The sequence below is a fragment of the Chlamydotis macqueenii genome, chromosome 1 (genome assembly GCF_036417535.1).
Source record: "Chlamydotis macqueenii isolate bChlMac1 chromosome 1, bChlMac1.mat, whole genome shotgun sequence".
NCBI lineage: Eukaryota > Metazoa > Chordata > Aves > Otidiformes > Otididae > Chlamydotis > Chlamydotis macqueenii.
The window spans coordinates 37,775,940-37,793,266 of NC_141556.1; the positions used below are offsets into that span (position 1 = coordinate 37,775,940).

General features: G+C 39.0%; 1 protein-coding gene across 1 annotated transcript in view; it reads right to left on the bottom strand.

Annotated features, from left to right (window-relative positions):
• GRIP1 (glutamate receptor interacting protein 1) overlaps positions 1-17,327 on the bottom strand; it is a 156,268-nt gene that overhangs the window by 96,755 nt on the left and 42,186 nt on the right. The window contains exon 3 of the mRNA XM_086739948.1: positions 11,255-11,335. Within this exon, the coding sequence (XP_086596074.1) occupies positions 11,255-11,335 (81 nt within the window). The remainder of the gene's footprint in view (positions 1-11,254; positions 11,336-17,327) is intronic.

Genomic DNA, 17,327 nt, shown 5'->3' on the forward strand with positions numbered 1-17,327 from the left:
AGGTTTTTCCCCAGTGAAGATTCAGGAATTACAGTGGACATAGAGACACCAGCCTAATGCTAACTGCTACCACCTGATAAGAACATTTGGTATGGTTTTGAGCTTATATTGTTAATTTTAAATCATACATGCATTAAAAAAATTCAAGATGATGCTCTGATATCTTCTGATCCCCATGTATTGACTACCAGCCAATAATATTTTATAGGGTAGTGGATATATTAAAATGTGCATTGGATCAGCACATAAAATGTTCCAGATTCTACTCCAACTCTGTACATAGAGAAAATTGAGACTATGAAATGTATCCATAACTTGTCAAAAAATACTTTGAGACTCTCAACACACTCAACTCAGAGCATGAAAAGCACACCTTGTCATACACTATAGTCACGTCCAGCTATCATCCCAGCTGGGTAGCACTTAAGTGAGGCTGAGTGACTTAAACAGCTTGTGTATTACTTTCCTGTGGTGATTAAATAAGTTGAGCTCTATTATTTTGATTATGTTCCCATCCACTATATGCTCTCTACTGCGCCATTACCTTTTGTTAGTGGCTGAGGGATAAAGCTCCTGGATTTTAATGGTCTCATTAGAGTTAGGTACCATCCTCATAACAAAACTGCAGAAATTCCTTGCTAGGCATCTGGTTTTGTAGCTACAAGTTTGTAATTACTTTCAAATACACTTGATAAATTTTCAATTCCAGAACTAATGACGTATCTTTCAGCCAGAACTTAACCTGAAAGCTGTTTGGAAAAGCACATGTGTTTACTCCCATGCGAATATGTTCCATGCAAGTTATTTAGAAATTATTATTTATTTTGATTGTAGTGCAACATTAGTCATCCTTGATAGACTCAGTCCATTCTGCTATGGTTTTAGTCTAATAGCAAGATTTCCCTATACGACCTCTATCAATTTTTACCTCTAACTTTTGTTTACAGAAGCGATATCTTGAGGATCAATATCCACACTGTGTTACCAGGTATGATCATTCATGGTTTGTCAGTGATATCTAAAATTCAGCTGCAGCATATGTCCCTCATTTTTCTATTACATTGGGTTTTTACTACCACAGAGGTCAATGCTCATTTTCTATATCATTTATCTGACAAGTATTTGGGGTTACAATGTCATTGGATATGGGAAGAAGGTCTTGGCAGGATCTTGTCTCAGTGTTAACTATAAAGCTGAGGGGGTTTTGCTTCACTGATAAAATCAATTAGCATTGGAGACTGACACTTGTTCCTGCCTGGATTGATATTCACAGTGTCCTTCCACCAATGTTTTCTGCAAATAAGAGCACTGAAATATCTTGATTTTGGCCTCGTCCTTGATTTGCTTTCTGTAGTCTTTTCACTTTGCTAGTAAGTGAAACTTTACTGAAGAGCCTTCTCATGTCTTTATTCACACAACATTAATGGGTTCGCAAGACTATGCAGACACAAAGTGAGAATGGAATCTGTAATTTGGACAAGGAAAATAAATAAAAAATATAAGCATTTGCATTCTACTAGCCTGTGTATCACTTACAAAGTTAATAAAGTCTTCCACTCTACCAATGTAAGAGGTATGAAATGATGTATGCAGCTATATATACATATAAAACAGGTGCCCAGTAAATGAATTATAAAATTAACGCAAACAGAAAAGGATTTGGGGATCCTGACAGGTGACCAGAATACTTAATGTAAAACTATAAATATATAAACAAGACAGTTTTACACAGCAATACTTAGTAGATCTTTGTATTTAGTGAAGTAGTGATCCTCACTTGGATGCTTTATCTCACTCTCCTATGAGCACAAGCTGAGAGAGTTGGGGCTGTTCAGCCTGGAGAAGAGGAGGCTCCAGGGAGACCTTACAGCAGCCTTCCAGTACCTAAGGGGGGACCTACAGGAAAGATGGGGAGAAACTCTTTAGTAGGGCCTGTTGTGATAAGACTAGGGGTAATGGTTTTAAAATAGAAGGAGGTAGATTCAGATTGGATATTAGGAAAAAAATTTTTACACTGAAGATGGTGGAACACTAACTGGCACAGGTTGCCCAGAGAGGTGGTAGATGCCCCATCCCTGGAAACATTCAAGGCCAGGCTGGATGGGGCTCTGAGCACCCTGATCTTGTTGGAGATGTCCCTGTTCGTTGCAGGGGGGTTGGACTAGATGACCTTTAAAGATCCCTTCCAACCCTAACCATTCTATGATTCTGTGATTCTTGTGACACAATTCAATAACATTATTACTACCCAAAGAGAGGACAGCAGTGTCAGAAAAGAGCTTTCAAAATAGTTAAAGAAACACGTCTGTGAGCAAAAGACCCCAGAAGCGCATTTCATTTACTTTAAAAAAGGATTAAATGGTGATTTCATAATTAAGTACCTATAAAGGATGAAGTGTATTTTGATGAAAAAACCTGTTTACCACAAATGAGATGAAGCTGAAACCACACATAGTCAAGCTAGAAACAAAAGCAGTGAGGCTAATTAACCAAAAAAGGCTGTGATGGATTTTGTATCACTGGTAACCTTAAATAGACTGCATGGTCCTCTAAAATAGAATTCAAATACAAGTCGAAATATAAGTAAATTGAGGGAAGTTGTATGTTTGGTTTAGATGGTCACCAAGGTCTCTTCTGGCCCACGAACTCCATGTAAATTCACAATAATGGAGAACATGCACACATACATACTGCAAACACATTCGATGAATACAGAACGATTTGCTCAAAATTGCCATCTCTGCCCCAAAATGTATTTGTGCAAGGGCTAAATAGCAAAGACAGTTGTTTTTAAACAATGTTATAGATACTATATGGGGTTTCATCCTCATCATACTACATATAGTTGATTTTGCTGGAAAAAAAAACTGCAGCTGGAATAATTTATTACCTTTTATTTTGAAGGGCTGAAGTTTGGTGAAATTATATGCAACTAAATCCAAATATCTATAAATAAAAGTGTTTGGTACCAACAGCAACAAATCCTGCTATCGGCTGTGCTTTCATATAGAAGTGAAAATAGTTTAAAGATATTTAACTTTCAGACCCCATATCACTTGGATATTTGAAAAAGCAGTGTTCTCATGTACAGTATTGCCTTTAATGCATTTTCTTCCTCATTTACAGTGAAAGGAATGAAATGAGATTGTTCTCTGTTCTAATCCTTTTCAGTATTGAAAAGCACTAGTATGGCAGCAAATCTGTAAAGAAAATGTATAAATAAATCATCAGCAATCTCATTTAGGTAAGAACTCAGTGGGCTTTTCTCATTTTCTGCAAAAGCCAAATTTCTTTCGGGTTAATCTGTGTATGAAACATGTTTACACGAATGACATATATGATAACATCCCAACAAAGTTATTTTGGTGGAAGTACAAGGAAGATATCCTACTTCTTTCAGTACTAAATATGTGAAAGAAAATCCAGGAATTTCCAATGCCAATGGGAAGGAAAAGCCATGTAGCTCTGCAGATGCTGCACAGACCATTTGACAAACCTCCAAACAGGTTAAACAAACACACAGGGAAGACTGTAAATGATACGGCAACAGCAGGCTCTCATCAAACCCGGAGATCAGCAAATGACTTTGCAGATACAATGAACACCTCAAGTGCAGAAAAGCTCACCAGCCTGCGATCTGCATTTCACAGGTCAAAACACTTGCTTCTGCTAAGAAATCACCCAAGATTGTTACCATAATGACCATGACTGCAGAGGTTATTGCTAATGGATTTCTAAATGTTAAAAATCTCTTAAGTTGCAAATCTGAGCATTCTGTGCTGATTTCAAAAAGTACAGAGTAAAACTAAGTGTCTATGAGACAAATGCAAATTGAGGGAAAAAAGTGCTTTTGTAGATGCATACTTTAACTTCCTAATCCAGCCTTTACTGAGATATATATATATTATTTTCAGGTTTTACTTCTGCAATCAATTATTTTTTTTCACACAACAAAAACTATGAAAAAGGTAGGGGATGATTCTGTGACAGGTTTCCTCAGGCAAAGCATGCTCTTAACTTGCAAAATCAGTTAGCCAGTGAAGACTATTTAATATTTTGTTGGGGAATGAAGGATTAGGTAAGACACCACCACACCCGTGAAATCAGAGCGCTTACGAAATGTGAGGGAAGCCGAAGCCAAAGCAAAGGCAGGTTTGTTTTGATGAGGCTGGAAAAGGTGACTGAGCTCTGCACAAGTTAGGCAACATCGCTTGAAAAGGTGGCTGCCCTGTAGCCAGCGATGCAAAGGGGGCTGCTGAAGTTAGCGGCGTTCCGTCAAAAAATAATGGGATCGTTTACATCTTCTGCGGTTTTACTTGACGCGGGAGTCTGAAGGAATTGGACCAAGTTAACTGCAAGCATGAGAACAGCTATTTTTGAACGCTTGCTGTCTTGCCAATGTCATATTAATCACAGAGGAAAACAAAACGGGCTCTGGAGGTGTGTCTGCACATAGAGAAACATCTACCCACCGGGGATGGCTCATCTGTCCATCACAGTTGTCAGTCACGGTGAATCTGGCTCGGATGTTAACAGCTGAGCTACAACATGAATAACCTGGGAGCCGTCTTCCCTCCTAAGCAGTGCCATTTAATGAAACTTGTATCCTTGGGTTACATCAGAAGTCTTTATTTATTTTTTTTTTTAATCCATGTGGATTTTTTTTTCAATTCCTCCTGTCCTTCCATATTACTTTCTATATTTCTCTCTCATTTCCTAGATTATCTTGTAAAAGAAAAATAATGCACTCTATCTATTCTCGTATTATACTGTGCTTACAGACCTTCTCCTCATTCCGATTGTAGCACAGCACACACAAATGTTACATTCAGCTAATTCAGTTTTATATCGGCAACTCACGCACATCGTAACCGGATCACGTGTTCTGTCTCTAACTGTAATCTATACTAAATCCTGGAATTATATATATATATATTTTAACTCTCAATTATTTTCTTCTTTCTTCACAGCCTTTTTTTGTTTCCCTATAACAATATATTTTTTGTTTTCAGCATTCAACAGACATTCCTATATGTTACAATAACCCCAAAATCATAGTGAAGAAAGTAGAGCGGTCTTTAAAATTCTTCAGCTTCCAGTTGACCTACATTCGAGTTCGTTAGTTGTGGGCAGTAGACAAACCCCTCAGGAAAGCCACATTTGCAGTAGTATGAGACAGAATATGAACATTTGCTGCACAGAAGGCTGTGGGTCAGAGAGGAAAAAAAATGGTGTGTTTTTGTGAACAGCTAAATAGCACCTGAGCCAAGGAGCAGGAAAAAACTGCCATATACATTGTGCATGTAAACATTTCAGAGCTTGAAAATTCCCAGGACATTAATTATTGTTTTTATTACAATAATTTAGTATTTTGTGACTTATCTTAGGAATATTTTCTGTCCTAAGCAATTACTGAGGACACTACATCACACAGTAATTATTTTTTTAGTATCAGCTCTGTAAATATTATCCTTGCAAGGCATTTTAAGGTTGAGTTGCGTGTGCTCCCTTCTAGCTCAGTAGTTCAAAATTCAGCCTAGCCTAAAATTATGTTTGCTTAACATTTCATTTCTGCATTAAAATTCTGTTACCAAACTCCCCCAAAATGAGGCTGCAAAACTGCTAATAACAGCAATACCAGAGCTGGAGTCACGGCCGAGGATGTGCTCAGGGCTGTACGTTCACTCTGTGTTTTCCCTCCAGTTTGATGGCTAGCCTTGTTTTTCAGATCAAACACTGTGCTGAAACAGGAAACCTGTATTATAGCACGCTTCAAAGAATCAGGTAGTGTGGAAAGAAAGTGCAGTATTCATGCACGTACAAAGGAACTGAAAAATCTGGTCACTTCAATTTGAAAGTCTTGACAATTTTCCTTCAGAGTAGAGTGATCTATTTTGACAACTGACCTGTTAGTATATCCCTACAACTGCGTACAAAACTCACAAATGACAAATAATAATAATAAAAAATTGGTTAGAGAGAAAAATAGGCTCCCCACGGTGGCGAAAATGTCAAAGGCATGATTTATCACATCCAGGTTTGGTCTTTCCTGCTCTTTTCCATAAGGGCTGGGATGCACTCTCACCATAAATCCAGACAATCTGGCTGTTCAGAAGATCAGGTATCATCATGGAGTACAGAAGGTGGCTGGGATGAGACTTGGGAAGGCATAACGGCTCCGGTGGGTCCCAGGGGCCGGCATAGCTGGAGCACAAGGGTTACGCAGGAGGAGAAACAACAGTGGATCAAAGACAACACGATGAACAAGACTTCAAGGACCTTTTGCCAGGTGTGTTGAACAGGGCAGAAGGCAGGCAGCTGTGTTAATCTTCTGTCCCAGAGAAAAGGAAATTTCCTCTGTTTGAGGAAATAGTCCCACTGTGTCTCCTCGTTATTTGGCACCAGTTCTTTGAACAAGAATTTACTTTGGAGACAGACAGCTACATGACTGCAGTCCACCTAGCTAAACTAAACTAATCTCTTAATTCACAGGCCATTCAAATATCTGTCCCAGACTATAGTTTGCATTATAGTTGTTTTGAGCCCTTCACCACTTCAGGCAATGAAACTCTGCATTTCTAGAAGTCTCCCATAGTGCAGATGCCTGAGTCAGTACATGCAAGAAGTAAAAACTATGGATTTTTTTTTTTAATTTAATGTTAAATACATTGGGTACAAATTAGCTTTTCCCTAAAAACCCAGACTTTTGGCCCAACCGAAACTATTTGCAGACTTTAACTGAAACTTAGGAATTATCTCAGCCAACAAAAATAAAACATTGAGAAGTTAAAACATTTCAGCTCTCTAAAAACTGTATTTTTTTTTACTATATTTTAAATTTTTTTAAACTAATAGTAACTTTTAAGACTCAATAAAAAGCATGTACAGAATTGGACTAAAACCAAGATGAAACTTTTGTTGCAGATTTTATGAAATATTTTAATAGGCCTCAAATTTATGGTGTCGTTTTTTTGTTTCATGGAGGAATTATTTTTACACAGTGTCAGGTCACTTCTTTCCCCTCCATTTCCCCCAGTTTTCAGTGAATTAATTGAAAACAGACAAATAAATGAATGAACAATTTAGACAGCATTTGTGTCGACTGATTTCTCCATGTTGTTAAAACAGATAAGAGGGCATTGGATTTTCGCCTGGAAAGCATGAGAGCAGCTGTTCAGCCTGTCCATATTCAGGACAGCACTGAGAACATGCTTATCTTAAGCATATGTTAAAAGTCTCCTTGATTTCAAATGCCTCTTTAGCAGTGTCATCAGCTCTTGACATTGTACGACTACTGTTGGAATATCTGATGTCTTTTTTAAAGCTCCTGCGGGAATAAGCAACGACAGGCACGACACCTTTGACTCAAGTGCTGTTAATCCAATGCTTCCCCTTGGCTAGGAACAGCTTCGGACCCTTGGCAAGCCAGGAGGAAACTTCAGCCTGGGAACTCAACGGGAACTACGGCCATCTAAATCTAGAGGTTCAAGAGGTTAGCTAACAAGTGAGTATCAAATCCTTTATTTCTAAATGACAGAAGTTTTTAACTGCATTTGTGATTCTGAAGGAAGGGTCTTATTTGTTAATTTTGATTAATTTATGTGCTTAAGTACTAGTCCAACAGTGACAGTTTCCTGAATGAAGCACAGCACACACCCCCTTGGCTTCTGTAACCTACTACATGGGCAGAGTAGTAATAAGGTTTCATTATATGTTGGTTGACAGTCTAAATTTAAAGGTTCAGAGGAGAAAATCTGTTTGCTTCTTACTTTGCAGGCTGCTTGTCATGCTGGCGTTACCTCAAGCCTCACTTTTACATTAAGAAATTCTGACTGTTAAGCTAAAGAATGTTTCAAACAATCATGTGTATATAACTAAACACCTACACATCTCCAAAATTAAGTCCAAGTTTCAAACTGCAATTATATTAATGCATATCATTTGAATTAAGTATAATTTCAGCAATTCTGTAAATCCCTTTGAAAGGATCTGTTGCTTGTTGATTTTGCGCCATGTGAAGACATGATAAATATGACATGTAGTCTCATCACATGAATAATGCATTCTGCATCTTAAGCAAGCGAGTTCTGCTCCAGAGAGATGCTTAATCCATTCCCTGCTTCTGGGGATGAAAGGAATTAAACTCAGTGCATTGATTTCACAGTATGTGCTCATTTGACTTTAATTATAAAATGATTATTTCAACATCTTTTTCCTGTAAAAGAAACCAAGCCTGAGCACCATGTAACCTCTATAGAATTATATTACTTCTCTGTGCATTCAGTCTTTGCTCATCAATACTGCACTTTCAAGACAGTTTCACATGGAAGGATAAAAACAACCTCTTGGGGTTTACAGTTGGTGTAGTAGTTTCAGGTCTCACAGCAACAAAAGCTCCCCTTTTTGATATCTGGCCAAAGGAAGGAGCACTGGAATCCTTCAAAGTGAATTAAAATGTCAGGAGAAGGAACTTTCAACCAGGCACAGGGAGATGACACAATCCCACACTATGCTGGAAGATTTACATCACGCATCCTGGATATATATTTTCACTACTGTACATATATATATACACACATACAGTTCAAACCTGTGCAAAGCTCAGTATAAGATTATTATCTTCCAAATACCCCCAAGTTTTCTCTTGGCTGATTCAATGTTCAACGGCCAGAGCATTCCTTGGGAATAGGACATCTGCTGTCCGTGTCTCAGGAATGACAGAGTGTCAATTGGATTAGACAGCTATACTGTGAAAGACACTGCCATGCTTCAAGCTTGAAAAAACAGCACTTCAGGAATGTGATGTTTTATCAGCCATACCGTCTGGGGGGAATAGAAAAGAATGCTTCCATACACGGTATGCTCTCCATGTAAGGATGATTGACAGTAAATCCAGCTGACGTCTCCCCATCCAGGTCTACAAAAATTTACCAGGTTCATTGCATCACACCTTCCAATTCAAAAGTGATCTGGTGCTGACCTACACACTGTCAGAAGTCAGATCCTGTCCCCAGGGAAAAGCGGCTGTACTACTTCCAGTCTCAAACTAGTTAATACTACTAGTACTCCTCCTACTGCCAAGCTGGCTGACTGGGTTGTCTCTGCCTGTGTGTCAAGACTAATCCATAACGTGGATAAACTGCCCACAGGCAAGTAAGAATAGCTGCTATTTACAAGGTGCTACTTACATATGAAATGTGGGGTCAAATTTTCTCCATGTCCAAGTGATATAAAAGTTTACAGGCTGTTATCAAAAACCTCAGTCAACTCCTAAACGTTCAAGTTACTTCTCAAAACATTGCTTAGATTTTCAAAGTTATTTATGCATCTAAACCCACAACATCCACTGTGCTAGAATGTGAATTTGTCAGGGCATGAACAAGTTTTAATTATTATTATTTTTTTTTAATATCCAACTAATCTAATTTATCCTTTGAGGCTCCTAAGGTCTGGAGATGCAACAATGCGTTAAGATAAATGTCTTCAATATATTAAGAGCTGAAGAACATACATCAACTTAGATCAGGTTTTTTTTAGAACACCTGAAATGAAACAGAGTCCATTTCACCAAACACTTGTCCATATTATCTCTCTGAACAAACTGTGACTAACACACGGCACACAGGAAAGATTTATCTGCAATGCTCTCAAAAACTCCAGAATATTCAGTAACTTAAAAAAAAAATCAAAAGAAATGGTCATAACAACTACTCAGCACTTGAAATTCCTAATCTTATCAAATGATCTAAAGAAAAATTGCACTGGTTCAACTTTCATCAAACCATCTCTTTAAAGAACACAACCAAAAATCATCAAGAGTTCTTAAAATATCATCTGAAACCATTAACTTCTGCCTTTTTTGGGACCTTAGCATAAATGTTTTATAAATACAGGAACCATATCATAAATGACAATTACTAAATTCACAGTGAAAAATTCAGGAGATTTTTTTTTTTTAAAAGTAGATATTTAGTACATCAAATATTAGTGACCTATGAGCTAACGCACTACCTCAAGAGGTACCTATACAAAAGTCTTCATTCACTCTGAAGCACAATGAATCTTGATTTATACTGACTTGGAAAAAAATATCTGGATGGTGTTTACATAATTAAAGAGTTTCTCATAACAATAACTGCACACTGGACACTGTAGTCGTGTCATTTCACAGTGGTTATGATCTTTATGATTCTACCATAAAAATAATAATCTTTAAATCACTAGGATGCTTTAAACAGACAAAAATGTTCATTATGTACAACAGTGTATCATCCAACTCTCTCTCTCTCTCTTTAACAAACAAACATCCCCCCAAAGCATCCACAAAGCAAGCACTTTGGGCCTTCAGAAACACAACAGTTATTGGGATGAGATCTGAGCCTGGGAGTGGTGAAGGTCTGAGCTCCATTCCCTGTATCCACAGCCTTTCTTTGGGATGTGTGACTGTTCAACAATAAGGCCATGGAGTGCAGAGAATATTAACATTACTCATTAAAAGGTGGCTGACATGACCTTATAGTTTCTGATTTCTATCACAATACATTTTCCCTTCGAGTCAGAGGTTACTGTGCTTGAAGTAAGAAGGGCAACACTGGTTATTCTGCCCGTGCACAACCTTTCTCAGTATTGATTTGTTTTCACTAAAAGATCTCTCAAATTTTACTTGAGGTGAAAATCCCTTTAGATAGCTGCATTATATATATAAAACTTGCTTTTCATAGGCACATTTTGCAGACTTGTTAAAGTAATTAAAAGACTCATAGGTTTGAAGATCATATATCTTAATCATTGGTCCAGCTTTGTGCGACGGGATGACAGAAAAGACAAGGATGGGCATACGCGCGGCAGAAAATCATGTAAGGATGAGAACTCTGACAGTATTGCTTGTCTAGATTTCTGAGCCTGTCCGATCAGTAGCTGAAAATACAAACCGATCTCCCTATACCATCGAAACCAGGTATCAAAGAACAGATTTAATGGGGCCTGAAAATACGCGAGCCTCTGATGCAAAGGTTGTCGTAATCAACACCTGAAGTCTGCTGCAAAAGACAGAGACACAGGGATGTCCTTCATAGCAAAAGTCCAAGTTAACTTAACTGTGGGAACTCCTTACAGCTTCTGTAGAACCTTCCTTATAAAGTTGCTTGGTAGTAACTGTAATTCATTTGCTTTTTATAACTGGTTTTATTTTGGTTAGTAGTACCTTGCTGCTCACAAACAAGTTAGGTGTTATAAAAAGCAAAGCAAGTCTTACCTGGAATACTCTGTCTCCTCACAGACAGTGCTCCATCAGGTGGCCTTGCTTGGTTTGCGGACTTTGTATAAGGACTCTCATCTAAACAGAAACAAGCAACACTTCCAGTTACTGTTAAATACAATGTTAAAACCAACATACTTTTAACCCAAATACTGTGTGGACTAGCAATGCAGAACACAAGAGCTTCTGCGAGCTAGATGAGGATGGGTATTTCTGAATGCTGACTCAATGTCATGTTTAGACTTGATGACAACAGGCTGACAGAGTTGGGGCTGTTCAGCCTGGAGAAAAGATGGCTCTGGGGAGACCTTGTAGCGGCCTTCCAGTACCTAAAGGGGACTTGTAAGAAAGATGTGGAGAAATTCTTTAGTAGGGCCTGTTGTGATAGGATGAGAGGTAATGGTTTTAAAATAGAAGGAAAGAGATTCAGACTGCACGTAAGGAGAATTTTTTTACACTGAGGGTGGTGGAACACTGGAACTGGTTGCCCAGAGAGGTGGCTGATGCCCCATCCCTGGAAGGCCAGGTTGGACGGGGCTCTGAGCAACCTGATCTGGTTGGGGATGTCCCTGTTCCTTGCAGGGCGATTGGACTAGATGACCTTTAAAGGTCCCTTCCAACCCAAACCATTCTATGATTCTATGACAAAGATTCTGAACAGCAGAGCCAAAAGGGATGGAGTAAAACTCAAATCAGAGAATGCTCAGTGGATGGCAGGCTTGATATACAAAGGCCTTTTTGGTTTTAACATAATCATAGAAACTTTCCTTTTTCTCATGTTGCAAAGCTTCACATGTCATAGATTTGCGTGACAGAGGTACCATCCCTGTTCAGGAGTGAAAGGCTTCCTAAAGCTTTTGAATATTCCAGCTGTAAAGATGCATTCCTTTTCCTTTGGGATCTGTCAGTGGGTGGTTCCTTTTCTGTCGGAGCGATTGATTGGGGAAAACATCAGAAAACTGTTGCCAAATAGGCCAGGCACATTTCTGCCTAAAGAATAGCACCGTGACAGCCTGTGTCTAAACAGGAGGCTACATGGAACACCTACTGATCAACCTCCACACATAAGAGACCACTAATGGTGGGCTGAGCAGATGAGTCATCAATTAAAGGCATAATTAGGCAGAAAGTGAGTCACTCCTACAGCCCTCTTACCAGCAGAACGACAGAAGGGAAAAAATCAACTATATCCTAGCTTTAAAAAGGAGAAGCTATAAGCTCAGGAAAGAAATGCGAATAAAAGAGAAGAAATAATATTATGCTTTTTATTACTTCAATCAAAAGGAACCAGAAGAAATTAGGCTTCTCTCTTGCTTGTCTTTTAATTGAGTGCTCAAACACTTTAAAGTATTATCAAACCCTCCTATTTGCATATTTTCCTTCAGGTTGCAAAGGAGCGATGCGTTTACAGCATGCGTGTGAACACATGCTTAAACACAGATCAATGAGCAAAGGAATCAAAGACTATGTTATCTGGTATAGCATCCTCAGATCAAGTAGAACCATATAAACATTTTCTGGAGAATCAGTTTTTCTTTTCAGCTCTTTGACATTATTAGCCTTCTTTGCTGATCACACTATTTACATCTTGCAAAGTCTCAGATTCCTTTAGAAACCTGCGTCAAAGACAGCACTCCATTTTTATGCAAGTGAGGTAAGGGTTTGGTCAGCATCATTTCCTTTAAAACCAGGTCTCAGAAAGAAGTGACTAGAAGAGCTGGCTAGCTTTTAAAACCAGAACCTCTGCAATGAAGCCTGCTACTGTTAGGTGGATGCAGTAAGAAGAAAAAGGAAAAACACTGTTTATAGCTGTGCAACTTGATGAACATGCAGCAAGTAATGAAGAACATATATTGGTAAAATACCTCAATGACCAATATAATTATTTTTTCTACTGTAAAATGAACTCCCATTGCTTTAGGACTACATTGTTACAAGAAGAAAGATAACAGGCTTGACTATACTGTACGCTAGTACAAACTCCAAGAAAATAGAGCTGTCAGCTACAGGAAATACAGAAGCATGAGAAAATATTAACTTAGATCCAACTACATAATTTAAGAAAAAGACAGACATGTAACACTTAATCCTTCCTTTTGAGGTGAGTGCAAAAGCTAATATTATTGCATATGCAGAATATATATCCCCTCATTAAAGAAAAAAAAAAAAGAGAGTGAACTAGAGTTTCTGAAGGAAGTAGGATTATCTTTTTTCTTTCATAGAAGAGGCACTGCTGAGCTGGAACTCAAGACAAGGCTCTCCAAACAGTCTTGCTAACTCATAGCAATACCAAAAAAATAGAGCTCATCAATAACATACGGCTTACATGTCCCATCCATTCTCACTTATTTGCAGGTGCTGAATGTGACAGCAGATAGCGAGACATGCATTTTTTTCTATTAAAAAGTGGGCAGGAAACCTAATACAATTTCTCAGGAACCAATGGATGGTGATGACTTTTGGGCTCAATTTGAATGTACGCCCTACCTATGAAAAAAATCTATCTATTTACAGAACAAACCAGTCTTCTAGTCAGAGTTATTACACATGAATTATTTTCATCAGATTGGAGAGAGAGGAAAAAGGAAGGAGGAATTTCCACAACCAGACCTTTTTCAATGAATCTTTGTCACTGAGCAAATGAGTAAATCAGCTACAGTCTCCTCCTGGAACAGGATTTTCCCAATATTGAACTGCACTGGGAGGATCTGCGGTAATCCTGGGTTCAGAGTAAAGGACGAGGCTGCAAACCTTTCTGGTTAACAGGACTGATGAGGGAATGGGAGTGCACGTTCAATTATTTACTAGGGAGTCTGAGCAAAAAGTGTAGCATTTTCTACGTAACAACTGGCAGATACTGAAGGGAACAGAGACTGCATATGAGTCAGCCAGTATCACAATTTAAGCGCAGTGACATTGAAGATTTCTCAGGTGTTTATATAGCCCAGGTACTGGGCTGTAGGCATGCAACTGTGTTACACCTCTTAATCTGTCTACAGACTTTCACAGCAAAAAAAAAGAGAGGTCAAAAAAGTTGATTCATAAATTTTTGAACCCCTATTAATGGAAAATATGCCCATTTATTATTGGGAAGGAACAACGAGCCAATGTATTATCGGTGGACTGGGAAGCTGTTCCTAGGACAGGAAGGAATTCTCTTTCAATGCCCATTCAACAGTAAAATCACACTGCCACATAACTAGAAATTAGTGTAAAGGATTCTCAGAAGCAAAGGAAAACAAATATAACCAACTGGAGAAAGAATGCTAACAGCCTTATTGAGATGCTTATTTGAGACAGAAAAGTCATATAAAGAGCAGAAAGATGCAAAAATAGATGCCATCCTAAAGAACAGAGTAACTGAAGAGACAAGGAAGCCCTGATAGCCCTGAGACGTCAGACACCAATCATGCTGTCAAAACAGGAAAAATCTGTTTGTGTGTATCAACAAAGTTATATGTGTGGCCACGAGAATTTATTATCAAATTATAATTTACTGATATCCCCATCTGTTCTATAGTTAGCAGAAAGGGTCTTAAAACATGCAAAAATGTCTCATGATAGCAGTGCATAGAAGGATTTGTCTGAGTGTTTTGTTTCTCCAGCCTCCCCCTCTACAGCACAGACAGACTTTGTGGAGATGAAACCCAACCCAGCAAGCCAACACCCTGAAAAAGCAAAGGAGCGAATGGGTATGAATCACTCCCCCCAATGGGAGACAATAACTCAAAATTTGGTAAAGCTGGGATGTATTTAAGAAGCCACACACACAAAGCAGAGGGAGAAACAGGCTAGATTCAGAAGCATAGACCTCACCCAGCTACACCCCTAATACCAACATAATCCAATTATCAACAGGGAGCAAGCCATAGACTGCAAAGAATGTGCAGGCCAAACTGGTGAGGGTCATTTTCCCCCCAAAACCAGACTTGCATATTGTTTGCATCCGCCAATGTGCAATAGTGAACAAGACGCCCTCCGTGTTCATTCACCTCCTTCCCGGCAGAACACACCGATGATCTTGGAGGTGACACCTTGCAGATCACCGAGATTCTTAACCAGCCAAGAAAAATGATCTTCCTATTTTCACCTTTTGCTTGTCCTCACAAAAGCAACAGCCCCAAGTGCCAGTAACAGTAGCCCACACACCATCCTTTCAAAGCTCTGCACAAAATTCGTCTAATTAAAGACCACAAAGGTAATGCTCAAGTGGACAGGCAAGTAGTCCTACTGCTTGCAGCTATTACTGCAGGCTTACTGCCTTTAGCTATTGATTGTGAGGCAGATAAACAGCTTCTCGCACTTTCCTACCTATTTTTAACCTGCTGGCATCTCTATCCTGTAACGGAATGATTCATTCTTTGAGTTCAGGATCATGCTGTGACTCATTTATATTGTTCTGCGTTACTCTTACTATATGGAGGCGGGGGGGCTCTGCCTAAGACTACAGGCTTTACACAACTGTAACAAACCAATAGCAACGTAACCCTACAGAGATTATACACTGGGCAATGTGTATAGATATATATATAAAGTGCTTGGCAGTGTGCTAGCAAAATGACCATATGAAATCTTTAGGTATTTCCTGTATTCAGTTTAATATCCTTTGAAGAATACCAACTGGGGACACATAAGAAGGAATAAAAGGAAACCCTAAAGATATTTCCTCAACAGTCAAGGCCAGGAATTCAATGTATTGGGCAATTTATAGCCGCTGAACCATTTGCGTGTCTCTTGAGGTGGCTGTGAAAGCTATTGACCCAAGGATGTTGTTTACAGATGTGGTAAGCCTAAGAGCACTCCCTCCTTCAAGTCTTCACAATAGGTTAGAGGATGTTTCCTTCACTGCTGCACATCCAGGTGTTAACTACTGAATCCAGTAAACGTTCCCAAGTCCTGTGCAGCATCAGAGTGGCCCCATAAGGTGACTATGTACAACCGCATTCTGTCAGATAGGAAGGGGAAGCCTCTTACTGCCCCACTGGGAACAGCTACTGGACAACTCAGTGGCTGCCGTTTTGGCCCTCCTACATGGAGAGGAGATGTGAAGATCCTTCACTATCCTATCTTCTCTCCCACACAACAGCTCATTCTCAGCTCTATGTCACCACTTGTACCTGCTTCTCTTCTGCAAAGCCTGCACTCCTCTGGGAGTAGGGGAAATAACGTGGCACCAAATTTTTAAATGAGGAATTTCAAATGCAGGGAATTTTTTAATATTGAGGAGCTTGGAAGTTATATTATTTTTTTTTCAACAAGTGGAAGCATTATGAGAACAGTGAGTTTCCATTTTTTAGTTTTTCATTCTCCCTCTTCAACAGCTTACGTCTCACAACAGCATAAGTCATTCTTTAGCCAAGGGAGAATTTAATTTAAACCTTTTAAGAGTTTGACCGCATAGCTCCTAAGTAGACTTCAGAACCCAAGGAAGTGAAATCTGAGGTGTTCCTCAAACATTCCACACTATGAACCATCTCCAACTAACGTGAGTCCCAAGACTCCAGAAGGAAGCACATTACATCTCCAGCTGGCTACACCTCCAGTTGTCTCAGTGTACGGGAGGAGTGAGATTGACTGCACATGTTGTTGCTCACACCATTTGGGATAGCATGCATCTCGGACTAGTAGAGAATCCCACACCTGTACAGAGGTAGGGGATGACAACACAACAAGTTGTCAAAGAGGATGATTACAGCTGAGAAAAGAACACTCCCAAGAGGAGTTTCTAAAAAATTAAAAGCAGCAGGGTCACAGTTATTACTTCAGGCATTCCTAGATCTGTAATATCCCATTCACAGAAATTTGCCACTCCTTAACTTTATAATGAAGAATATTTTTCACTAAAAGCAATAGATTTTTATGAATCCTGCCAGTATAGCACAAAATACCGTAGGTTCTCATACTTCCTGTATCTGAAACTTACCCTGAATTTTATCTTTAAATGGCATAAAACTCAGCATTATCTAAAAGCATCATTTTTGGCACACTATCATACCATTGACGGTAAATTCTGAGCTACAGCATTCTTGGTTATCTCCACAGATTGCAGCTGGAGGCTTTCACAGATAAA